Source organism: Cariama cristata, unplaced genomic scaffold (genome assembly GCF_000690535.1).
Source record: "Cariama cristata isolate BGI_N322 unplaced genomic scaffold, ASM69053v1 scaffold31175, whole genome shotgun sequence".
Taxonomy (NCBI): domain Eukaryota; kingdom Metazoa; phylum Chordata; class Aves; order Cariamiformes; family Cariamidae; genus Cariama; species Cariama cristata.
Genome location: NW_009617436.1, coordinates 21,264 through 33,994, shown reverse-complemented (window position 1 = coordinate 33,994; position 12,731 = coordinate 21,264). Strand labels below are relative to the sequence as shown.

The 12,731-nt window shown below is 39.7% G+C and overlaps 1 protein-coding gene across 1 annotated transcript in view; it reads right to left on the bottom strand.

Moving 5' to 3' along the window:
* Positions 1 to 9,028: 9,028 nt before the first annotated feature.
* The window catches only part of LOC104161943 (mitochondrial ribonuclease P protein 3-like), a gene marked incomplete at its 3' end in the record, with an annotated part of 24,214 nt that continues 20,511 nt past the window's right edge, over positions 9,029 to 12,731 (bottom strand). The window contains exon 4 of the mRNA XM_009700535.1: positions 9,029 to 9,136. Within this exon, the coding sequence (XP_009698837.1) occupies positions 9,029 to 9,136 (108 nt within the window). The remainder of the gene's footprint in view (positions 9,137 to 12,731) is intronic.

Genomic DNA, 12,731 nt, shown 5'->3' with positions numbered 1-12,731 from the left:
ATATATCTAATATATCTAATATATCTAATTACCGACATATAAATTTCTCTTCCTCTCCTACAAGTAGAATGCAACTAGAGAAAAAACAACAAATGCAGCTTAATGGATTGTTGGATCATTAATCAGCACATCAAGATACTGAAATCCCTGGGAATAACCTACTGTTCAAAAAATGTAGGCTTTCATAACTTCATAAATGAATCCAAATGCAGTTTAGGCTGTTGTTTCATTGTACCTTTTCTCCCTCAGATAACACAGTTTCCAAATACGTTTTCTTTCCTACTTTTACTAAAAATAGCCTATCAATCAGATATAAAAGCCAAGTGTGAACCAAAAATTGATTGCTTTTCAAAAAATACAAATAAATCCAGATGTACATGAACAAATGTAATTGTTGTTCTGAGGATTCTATCTACCTTAAAGATGACATTAAAATCCAGCATTTCTCAGGCTCAAATCAAATATTTATTCTTACCGAGAATTGGCCTATAGTAACCCAACCTTCACATTTTCTGGCCTGCTTCCTGTATCTTAATAGCACTATAGTCTCTCACTACTATGGAAATTTTCCATACAAGAATCACTTCTAAATAAGCAGTTCTGTTCCCTAAAGACCAGGTTTCCGATTTGGAGGCCCAGCACACCTCTTACTGCCACACTGATAACAATTCCATGATTAGGTGAATCAGTCCGGCTACCCAAAGAAAACTCATCTTGTGGTTTCTAAGGGAGAAGTGAAAACAGCAAGACTGAAACTCAACCAGTTAAGAAGATACCTTCATCTGACTTCATCACCCAGATTTCAGTTCTACAACATACAACAAACAACCTGTTGCTAGTTACCAAGATCACCGAGACATGAATCATCAAGGCACGTTCATTCTGCTCTGCTGAATTTCAAGCTTATATTCCTAGTGATTAGAAGAATTCTTGTTACAAAAGATATGATGCAATTCCCCTCATAAAAAAGGGGAGTTTTCTTGGGTGCTCCTGTACTTACCTTTTGATTTGCTGCTATCGCCAAATACAAAGGTAGAAATTATAAATACCAGACAGAAACTGATAGAGATCGTTAATTTAATCCATGGTTTTTATTCAGTTTTATAGCCAGCAACAGAGGTTGCAAATAGTAACAGGAGGCAACACCAGGAAGTATCTAACTTTGGGAGGGAACAACAGGGAGAAGTTGTCAAAATGCCTGATAGGCAGATTTTTTAACCTGCTCAGTTTTTGCTGCTCTATTCTTCTCATCAGGAAATGCAAAATCAGATTGGAAACCTCTGAAAGGAAAAACAGTAGCTTAGAGTCGAATGTTGAGGCATTTAGTCAGGGAATCCTGCCACCTTCCTGCCCCATTTCACAATGTTGGGAAGTTAAAAGTTTTAAGAAAGTTTTCCTGTATTCACATAGTCTCAACCTGCATCAGGGGAAGTTCAGGCTAGAAATTAGGAGGCATTTCTTCACAGAAAGGGTCGTGAGGCATTGGAATGGGCTGCCCAGGGAGGGGGTGGAGTCACCATTCCTGGAGGTGTCAAGAAAAGACTGGATGTGGCGCTTAGTGCCATGGTCTAGCTGACATAGTGGTGTCAGGGCAAAGGTGATCCTCGATGATCCTAGAGGTCTCTTCCAACCAAATCGACTCTGTGATTCTGTGAAGTAGCCAGCCTGATTTTGTATTTCTTTTCTTAAGAAGTCCTATCTACCTCCTACTCTCCCCTCCCAGTGCTGCAGAAACAGCAAAGGATATTGGAGCATACTCCTGCGGGAAGAGACAAACTTGGTGGCTCAAGGTACGTGGTCAACACATGTGTTTCCTCGGAAAGCATACACGCTGACCACTTGCAGGAGTACTTCTGGAAACTCTGACACACTGATGTCCAATACACCTTCACCTACTGTGTACTGGTATACAAGGCTGAATATATTAAATGCTCTTTTATTTCTCTTTTAGTCACAAATGGAAACTGTCAGGTTTCAGAACTGCAAGGAGAGAAAAAAGACTTGCAGGCCAGGCCTTTCCCCTAGGTTTCGGAGGCAAATGAGTCTAGTCTCCTTCACCTTTCCTGAGAAGCTTAACAGCCTTGCTCTTCTGCATCTGGTGACCAAAATTTTTTAGCTTGACATATTCTATTTTAGGATGGCCCCAATATAGGAGGGGAGGGGGAAGATTTCAGCATATCATATCTTATATGTGGCTTCGGAGAAGAACTTGACTCAGTCCACCCACTGGGATATTCAAGGAACCCCAGAAATTAACTGATGAGAGATGAATACAATGCTGAATGTTCCAGTCACACACCTCTAACACTAAAAACAGGTGAAGTTTCAATGCTACCCCTTAGTGCTTGAGCTCCTTTCTCTTCTAAGATCATGTTACACAGAGGCTGAAGGTGATTTTCAGTGAAAACACCAAAAATCTTCATCTTTATGATTTGTGCAATACTTAAAGGAAATGAAAGTACCGGTCTAAAGAACGAAATACATGTTGCAAAGACAGAAATCTCTCCAATCTTGAGCAACATGACAAATGTTTCGTTATCGTGGAAATGCAAACTTGGACTACCATTAGAAGACAGAAAAAAAAAAGGAGATGGAAAAGGCTGGGAGCAAATGAACAAACACATGTCTGACTGCTTTGTTGAGTGGTAAGACAAGAGTTGGTGGGAGGAAGAATTGATGAACTGTCACAGTATGACAAATAAGTCCTCTGTTGGATGTATTGATTCTGAGCAAAGAATGACTCATGGATCTACTTAATTCTTGCTTCATTTACAGACAGTAAAGTACTTGAACAAATCACAGATGCTGCCAAATGAGACAAAGAAGAAAAAAATTCTTTTCCATGCATGACTTTTTTTGGGTCAAATTTATTAATAACTGCTTGTTTTGCAGGACAGCTCATACAGTACAGCGCATATTTTGTATCAAGTATCACTGTCTCACTAATTGTGCAGTTGATCTCTCATACGCATGTTGCACAGCTAAGACAGACTTGAAGACTGGGAAAAATTACTACATGAAAACCTGAGCATATTAGTACGTGTGCTTGTCAACTATATGTATGCACAGGTGTTAATTTCTTTGTGTGTTTCGTGGCCTCAAGATAATTTTTAGTAAGTGGAACCCAGGAGAGAAAGTTTTACTTAATATTTTCCACAAACACTATAAGTTCCAATACTTTTTTCATCATAGAGGATTTACAGGCACAAGAGAAGAGATTTCAAAGACACAAAATTATGCTTCAAAATTGATTTGGGTTACTAACCCAAGAGAATGATGGGGTTTTTTTTAATCCTCTTTTTAAACTTTAACTTCATTTGAAGAGTCATTCTTTTTGTCTTGATATTTGTTGTCTTTATGTTTGGAAAACAAGCCTTGAAGATGTGAATAAAGTGCACAACAAACCAGTGGTTCTGAGCTGAATTTACAAAGCGTAATTCACCAAGGTTCTTCAATACTATGGCCACAGTTGGGCTTTTTTCAAAAATTTAACAGGACCATTCACCATTTTCCTGTAGACTAGTATCCTACATCTTGGTTTTCTCCCTCATTCTGATGAAACTTTTTTCTCACTCCCAGCTTTCCCTTCAAGGCTGCAATCTCCCTCTACCCACTCTTTTCCATACTGCTAAAGTAGGCAAGGCGTCTAGGAATAACTACTACAGAACCACTAGAATAACTAAAACTATAATATTAAACTTTGAATCCTCTTGATAAATATTATTTTTAAAATATTTAACATATGGAAAACCAAAACGCAGTAATCTCCTCACATCTGATTACTACGCTACCTAAGACCACCCAATTCATTTAGTCAAAGAACCCTTCTCCAATTCAGAGAGCAGCCTTCACTCAACAAGTCTGCTGCTTTTCCCCTGGAAAAGACAAGAAATAGCTGCAAGGCATGTCCTGTCCCCTCACCCCAACAACAGCAGGCACAGCCTGGCTTTTTGTGGCAGCCTGGGAGAGGTGCAGGAGGGCAGGGCTGGTGGCTTTGCTGGCAGGAGCTGACTGCTGCTGCTGGCAGGAGGTGCAGTAGGGGTGGCATGCCAGCTGCTGCCACCGGACTGGGATGGGATGGGAGGGGAGCAGCAAGGATCTGGCTTCGTCAGCTGTTGTACAGGCCTACTGCAATTTACATGGGAATTATATGAACTTATGTAGCCCATTTATAGAAATGCCAATTAAGTTTGGGAGCAACCACTTTGAACTATCTGCCAAGAGCAAAAACTATTCCTTTGTGCACTGTCAGTCTTAAGGAACTCAATCTGGAACTATTTTACCAATCTTTTAGATGTCTGAGTTTAATACAGAGATTAGAGAGGGTAAAGTTAGGGCAGAGCTGACCCCAACTGCCAAACTGTTTGAAGAAGGGAATTGTGAGTTAGCTTTGATCCAACACACATTTGAAATACATATTCAGTTACGTCTAACACCAGATGGGTACAGCTAAAAAAGGAGCTGGCTGTATACCTCATTTACAATATACCAATCCCAATGTAAATTAAAAATAGCAGAGTACTCTTTAAATTCCACTTGCCGATTGCGCTCCCTCACCCCTCTCCTGTCCCCCACCCCGGCCCTTCACAGTCAAGGGGTAGCTGGAGCATAGCTCATTGGAGTCCCTTCTCTCTCACAAGCAAAGTGAGATGCTCCAGAGCCTAGATATCCTGATTGCACTTGGATTCCCCCTCACTTCCATGGAATATTTCTGCAGAAAATTGTGATAAACAGGAAAAAATACATTTAAGAATTATGTAACAGTTTGTGTTTAATAAAAGAACCCGACAATCAGCATGTGGAAATTCCCTCTCTTGACCTTTACAAGGTGAAAGGTGGGGGCACTACGGGGAGTTACAGCAGAAGAGGACATGGAGTACCAAATGCCATTGTGCTGGCTAAGGATTTATGTAATTAGATACATCTGGAAGAAAGGATTAACTCAGTGTCATAATACAGCCTGAATCAACTTTGCTTAGTTAAACTGTAAGGATATGTCAGTTTACAAACTACCATGTTTGCAGTACAAACAGTGACTGACTCATCAAGGCAAATACGCATCAGGTACAGTCTTAAACAGCAGCAGAATGCAAAAACAAACTGGAAAAACATGAAATTGAATGATTTTAGACTTTATGGGAGATTGTTTCTATTGTCTGGATTATATAGCAAAAATAATTTCCATTCTATAATATCTTTTAATTAGGAGTCAACTTTAATGTCTAATTTAAAATGCTGCAGTAAGGAAGCAAAGGGTTGAAAAGAGGTGCTGGCTAATGTCCAGTGTTGCAGTTTTACAGTCACTGTGTGTGCAGTGCCTTCAAATCAGATGATCTCTCTCAAAAATCTTTGTTTCCACCCTTGTGCTACCTCCTCTTTTTGTCAGTAACTGATGCAGCCACATGGTGATTTGTACCAGGAAACAGACCTAGTATAAAACCACCCTGGAAAAAAACAGGGATTGTAATTACAAACCGACAGTGTCATATACTAGAGAAACTGCTACAGAATATTCCTGTAAATCTGCCAAGTCAATATTCATGACGATCTACTAAGTAAGTGCTGGCTGTGAGGACTGAAGTTGCCTGGGGCTACCAGAAGTCACATATCTAGTTTTCCAGAATGTCAGAACACTTTGGGAATTAAATGAGTAAAAATCATTCCTTCTACTCCTGCTTTTTTTCCTTCTCTTCTCATCCCTCAAGGTACTCTTGCCTTGTCCACACAACCCAACCCTTTCCCAAGATGCCTGAGGAATGCCTAAATGGAATTACAAATGTCAGGATGTTTGAGAAAAGAAAGGAATACTGTATCAATGTTTTCTTACAACTAAGAGTTAGCTAGAGTTGGTCTTCAGCAAAACAGTTATAGTTCTTAAAGCTAAATCACCAAGCAGAACAGTATTTTTTGTTAAATTTAAATAAAGACCAGAATGCATTTAAATTACCATATTATTGTCACATAAATCTTAGGTCTTCTCCTGTGATTAACAATGTCCTTTATTTTGCTATTGTCTCTAAACCATATTAAGAGACATCGTCCAAAAAACCTAACAATTTGCACACAGTAATGCTTACAGTGTGTCATAAATGGAGAGCAACAATCTCATTTTCTCGTTCAACCATTGCCGCATACTAACTATACGCTGGAACAGAAAAATTTGTAAAACAACACGGGGACTGGGTCTAACAGCTGCAGTAATGAACCCCTGAAAAGAGCACAGACTGAATCCCACTTGGAGACTTACAATAATTTAGCTTGACACGAAAAACACGGGCTGCGCAGCTTTTAACACAGGTCCTTGGAAATACTGCTCCTTTACTACCTCTCAGGTCGAACAGAGGAGGTCACTAAAGAGTCACAGCATGCCTCTCTTCTTCAAAACGGGCCAGTCACACCGTCCTAGCCAGCTAGGTTGACCTCAGCAGCCTGCACTCTTAAGCTTTTCCATCCTTTGCGCTCTGCCTCCAGCTTCTTTTGCATTTATTTCTCCTCCCCGTCCTCTCAGTTCTGCACTATGTTTGCCTATGTACCTTGAAGAGTTTAGTAAGGCAGGCTGTGAATGCCCCAGACCTGCCACTCCACATTTTCCATTCAACTGCCTCTGGCGTGAGGAGAGCAGCCTCCAAAAGAGAATGTTTTGTGGCAGTCAGCCCTCAAAGGACAGACTACAGCAATTCAGAGAGGTCAGTATTCGCAGATGGGGGACTACTTGGCAGCAATGCCAGCAATGCAGGAAAGCAACACATGCAGAGATTCCTGTGGCCTTCCCTTCCGTCATCTGGAAGAAAAGTTTGGACACAGAAGAAAGGATTGCTCTGCTTTGTGGATTTGGTGTTTTTTTTTTTCTTTCTGTTTTTAGTGGTCTTGAAAAAAGAGTAAGAAAACAAGAATACATACTTCCTTGTCAGAAGTATCCAAAATAAGAACAAAGACACAGTCCTTTCCTGACATGTTAGAACACAGGAGTTCAGAGACATGAAGAAATAAAACAGGATTCGCTAGCATCCAGCACAATCTCATATTTAAACAATGTTTCCAGTTGGAAAAAACTGTAAACTCAATAGTTAACACTGTAATCATGTATAAAGGTATCTATCATAAGAAATAATTTAAAACTACCTCAATGAATTCAATACAGGAAAGAGTCTTTAGTAGTTCATGTGTCTAGAAGAGTATTTCTTTTGGGCAGCGAAGGAGCTATTTTGTTGCTTAGAGTGCAAATACACACTTCCCATGCCAAAAAAGGTACTATCCAGTCAGTGAATTATCTACAGGTATAAGGTAGGAGTAATGGACATGTCCTTCCTATCTCATGTAATGACTCCACTCTCCAAAACAGGATCCAGATAACAGAAGCAGCAAAAGACTAACTGGCAGAAGCTCCAATGATTAACATTTTTTGTGCATGACAAAATACAATAATTAACAGCAACACAGCTCATAGAACAAGTAAATCTTAGCTAAGAGAATCTTCTTCGGGAGGTAAGATGGGGTGAGTCCAAGTTACTGTTCTGTTATGCAGGAAGGAAAGGCCCATCTTCCTAAAAATCTTCCTGATCTGTAAATATCTGGGATTCAAGAGAGATCTGACATGTATCCGTATGGAAAAACTGAAATGGAAAGTTGATGCCTCCATACAGTCCTTCCAGAGCTCCCTGGCATCATGGATCCCAAAGTCCTTCCAATACAGCAAAAGCTAACAAGGAACTCAAAGGCAGTTTATGCTGCTCAGGATGCTAATACCTCCTAGTAAGGTTTCTCATCAGAAATCAGTAGTAATTATCCGTCAAAACCAGGCTGCCTTTTTTGCTCCATTGCCCCCAGCTTTTACAGACCATTTAGGATCCTGTTCAGAGTTCCCACACTGGGACAGGCATGCACTGAGGAAGGACAAGCGTTTCTCTTCCCCCTCTTTGGCAGCATAGACCTATCTTTCTAGATCTTAAAACACTGTGCCACTACATGCTGCCTGGGATTCTTCTCAGATAATCAACGCTTCCTCCCTGATCCCGTCCAAACAACTTGTAAACTTCCTTTTCTATTTTCGTAGTAAGGAAAGTACCCTCTTCATGAGCCACTATCTCATGAAACTTCACTGCCACTCTCAAACAAGCGTTTTTCATCAAATTATCTAACCTCCCTAGCTCAGCTGCTTTTATCTACATATATGAAAGCATATCCTGCTTCTTAAGAATAGTTCTAAAGTATTTCTTAGAATAAAAACGTATTTCTTGTAATTACTATATGTAAATTCCTTCCTTTATTATCAAGCTCATTTATAACTTAGTTATAATTTCAAGAGCGTGAAAATTTAAATTCTGGCTTTGGAATACATGTTAGCAGCTACTTTGTTACTCCTAATTTAAAGTAAATATTTGATTGATAAAAAAAACTCCAAGCCCTTAAGCCATGTCTTAGTTAAAAGCTAAAAGGCAGCACCAAGAATTCTCAAAAATAGGTATTGGTAAAAAAGCAGGATTATTCTTCTACAAATCACCAAGTGGAAAGAACTGAAGCCAGTTTGAGCTGCCCTTGTAAGAACAGGACTTAAATGCTGTAAGACAATAGGAAGTGAAATAAAGTTTAAACTTGTACAGGATGTGGTTTGAATTAAGTAAGGTGTTATTTTAAGAAGAACTAATACGAGCATAACTATATTAGACTAAATTTTCTATATGGTAGATTTAGTCTGTTCCCCAAAATCCCTATTACTATGAAAACATACACACTCACAGTGTATGTCCTAATAATGTTATTATTGATACCTTAGCTATAACTATGAGCATTGCATACATGAGGAAATTTAGGTATGATTTTTTACAGTTAATGCAGTCAAATATGTAAGAAGAACCATCTTCCCACTGATCATTGTTAATTTGTGAAGTCTATGTAACTCTTTGAACTTCACTGTAACATAGTCTACAAAAATGTTTGATCAGTTTCTCAAGAGGGTAAGTAATAATGAGGCACTCGTTTTACAATCAGCATACACAAAACTCTTAATGAATATTTAACCAGCACTTACATTTTCACACTGCATCTTTCTGGGTTTTATGTGGGAAACATTAAGTCCATCAATAACAATATCAAATGGAAGCCGATTTTCCACAAATGTTTGAAAGGCTTCAAATTCCTGAAATAAACAAACAAACAAACAAACATGGGGGAATAATATGTCGAGTTTAATAGAAAGAGTTTTCGTTCACTTCTTATTAAGAAACAAAGCCTAAATCTCTCACTTTTCCTTCATTGGCTACACTTTACATCTTCACTTGCATATTTGCTTAAACAACCACACACCCAAAAATAAAAAAAAATCTTTAAAGTCATCAGTGTTACAGTGGCTACTTTCAATATAATTTTAAATTACATTACAACTGAAAACCAAAACTTTACAGTCATTTTCAAAATTATAATCGGAACTGTACACTTTTATAAAGATACATGCTGTAGGCATTGTTATGCAACAGATGCAAAACAAAGCAACTTTACAAACCAGTAGATTGTGACACTATTACTACCTCTTTGCATTTCCAAGTGTAAGATAAGCATCATACTTAGTTTCTCTGTAAGAATTCTGAAATCTCTGAATGTCAGTCAATATTTAAATAAAGATTCATTTAGAAACACAGCACTCCATTTGTAAGAAACACACAGCTTTAAGGATAGCAAAACAATGAACTTTCTTACTATGTCAGAAACATAATGCAGTGATTGAGCAATCCAATAGCATCCATCTGGTTTTTCCAATGGAAGGAAAACCACAATTGCTTTAGGCTTGAGACTCCATAGGAGGAGAACCAAATACAAAACTTTAATAAAATCTTCAGGAATTTCTCCCTTGATTTTTGCGGAAAGATTTAGTATTTTTAGCAGACACTTGCATAAGATTTCTACTTCCTGCTTCTGACCAAGTACTCCAAGTAACCAGTGATAGGAAAAGAGGAAATGGCCTCAAGTTGAGCCAGGGGAGGTTTAGATTGGATATTAGGAAAAATTTCTTCACTGAAAGGGTTGTCAAGCTGCCCAGGGAAGTGGTGGAGTCACCATCCCTGGAGGTATTTAAAAGGTGTGTAGATGTGGTGCTTATGGACATGGTTTAGTGGTGGATTTGGCCATGCCAGGTTTACAGTTGGACTCGATGATCTTAAAGGTCCTTTCCAACCTAAATGACTGTATGGTTTAGAGGTGGACTTGGCAGTGCTGGGTTAATGGTTGGACTTGATGATCTTGAGGGCCCTTTCCAAACTAAATGATTCTGTGATTCTAACCGTTTTTAACAGGCACAGGAACCTTAATTCATCCTGGTGGGCAGTGACCTGGTTTCATAAATGACCATTCTAGTAAGACTTACTTATCGGTAACAGATGTTTCACAGTTGAAGGCTATAAATGAACTTTCACAGGAATCCAAAACAATTGCAAATTTCATACCTTCTGCTCAAAATTCAAGAAGCACTTTTCTAATCTCGCCTTCTCCCATGTAGCCATATAGCAACATATAAGTCTAAATTAAAAACATCCTCTCAGCACCCAAACAAAAATCTATACAGCATATACAATCGTTCATCAGAGAAAGGAACGAAAGAAAGAATTTATTTGTCCAGAAAATACATTACTGTCATGCAGTAACAAATGATCACCAAATTCAAATTTAGTCAGAATGCTTATGACAAATTATACTGGGAAAAGGGTTATGTATATTAAGAGTACAAACCAACCAAGTGAGGTAAGGATGCCTCACTCAGATGTTAAAATTTCAGTCATGACTTCCAAGTGAACAGAGGTGTACTGGTCAAAAGCACACTGATGAGAACACAGACAACACTAGGCTCAGTCTAGCACTGCCAGAATCAATCGCCTTTTATGTGATTTTTAATTTTTCGATGGCTTAAATAAATGTTATTATTGAGAAAGTATAAAAAGCTGGGCAAGAAAACTATTGTCTCAAACAAAAATAAATTGTTGGCACTTGTAAAGTGTTTCCACCTGCCCCCTAGCCCCAATCTCAATGTATTTGATATAGATGAATGAATATTCTCATTGCCATTTGACAGGGACACCAAGATACAGAAAGGAAGTCACTAGCAAAGGCACTGGCAGGGAGAGGGAGGAGAAACAAATGCAAAACCAAACAACAAGGATTCATGACTTCTGGGCTTATGCCATCCAGTGGGCTTCTCCATGGTTCAAAATCAGAGGAGCCATCACTGTAATACTGGATGGCTGTCTGAAATGTGGGAAAGATAAAAAGAGGGAAAACACATGCAGACCAAATGAAGGTAAAATAGGAGAGCTTTGAAATAAAGATCAGTGAAAATGGGAAAGACAAAAGAAAGTGGAAGCCGATAAAAAACACACGGCAAACACTCCAATAGAGTGTTATTTTCCTAATGCCAACAAATGCCAATATTATTTGAAGTAACATGGTTACAGTCAAGTAGACATTTTCATAAAGTATAGTGTGCATGTAATCTTGTCTTTAAGGGCTCAGTTCAATACAAAACAAACACTTTGTGGAGAATTTTTTAAGTGGTATTTTATTTCAAGCAACAATAGTTATAGACCAGTTCCTGAAGGGGTGGGTTTTCCCTGACAGGCAGAGTGCTTTGTTGAGGGAACACCACAGCATGAGTTGGGAGAGCAGCACAGGAGTTTGGTGGGTCAGCACACCCCTCTTCCCAGTCTTTCCTTGGCTCCCTCTCCTCTCCTAACAGGGCAGATGGAGCAGCAGCTGCCAGAAGGGTCCTGATAAGAGGCACCAGGATAGGCTCAGCACCTCTCAGAAGCCAGCTCCTGGCTCTCTGGGGCTTACTTTTGGAGCTGAGGAGATGCTGCACCCTTTTCAGTGTCGTTCTCTTGGCCACCCCACCTTTCCCTGCCATCTCCTCCTGTCCATGTCTCCTACTCTGTTCTCAACACATGACTGACAGTGTGCCCCTGCCAGCCTCCCAGATCTGCTCAATTGTTTTGCCTCACCACCAGTAAACTGTGCAATACAGGGAGAGAAGGTTTGCTGGCACAGGATACTGTTATCCACATAGAGAGATGAGGAGTTAACAGCAGAGTAAGTGCAGAAGACAAATGGCCAAGTTTAATTTATGTCACCAAATACAGAAGCCTCCAGTGAAAAGCCTTAGACAGACTAAAACCCCCCAGGGATCACTTTATTTTCTCCTTGCCATCCATATTTCCCCAGCAACACACAAGAATTTCCTTTTCCAGAAAAAAAATACATCAAGAACGACAAAGAAGATGCAGGTCTGCTCCCCCAAGAGAGACAGGTTTTGAGTTGCCATATTTCCCATCCTCTCTGGACACAGGGAAGGAAAAGGGCAAAGCCTGGAAGTAAATAGCAGGCTAAGTCATCCAGATGCAGTGCAAAGGGTTATTCAAACACACACAGACTTATGTATTGGGTCTGGCTGAGATGACAGATTTAATTTTCCCCATAGCAGCCCTCACAGTGCTGTGCTTTGTATTGGTAGCTAGAAAGGTGTTGATAACACACCGGTTGTCTTGGCTACTGCTGAGCAGTGCTGGCACAGCATCAAGGTTGTCTCTCCAACACTCCCCCCTCACCAATAGGCTGGAGGTGTGCAAGATCTTGGGAGGGCATAGCCAGGACAGCTGACCCACACTGACCAAAGGTATATTCCATACCATATGACATCTGCTCAGCAATAAAAGCTAAGAGCAAGGAAGGGGGGGGGCGGGGGGGGGGGGGGA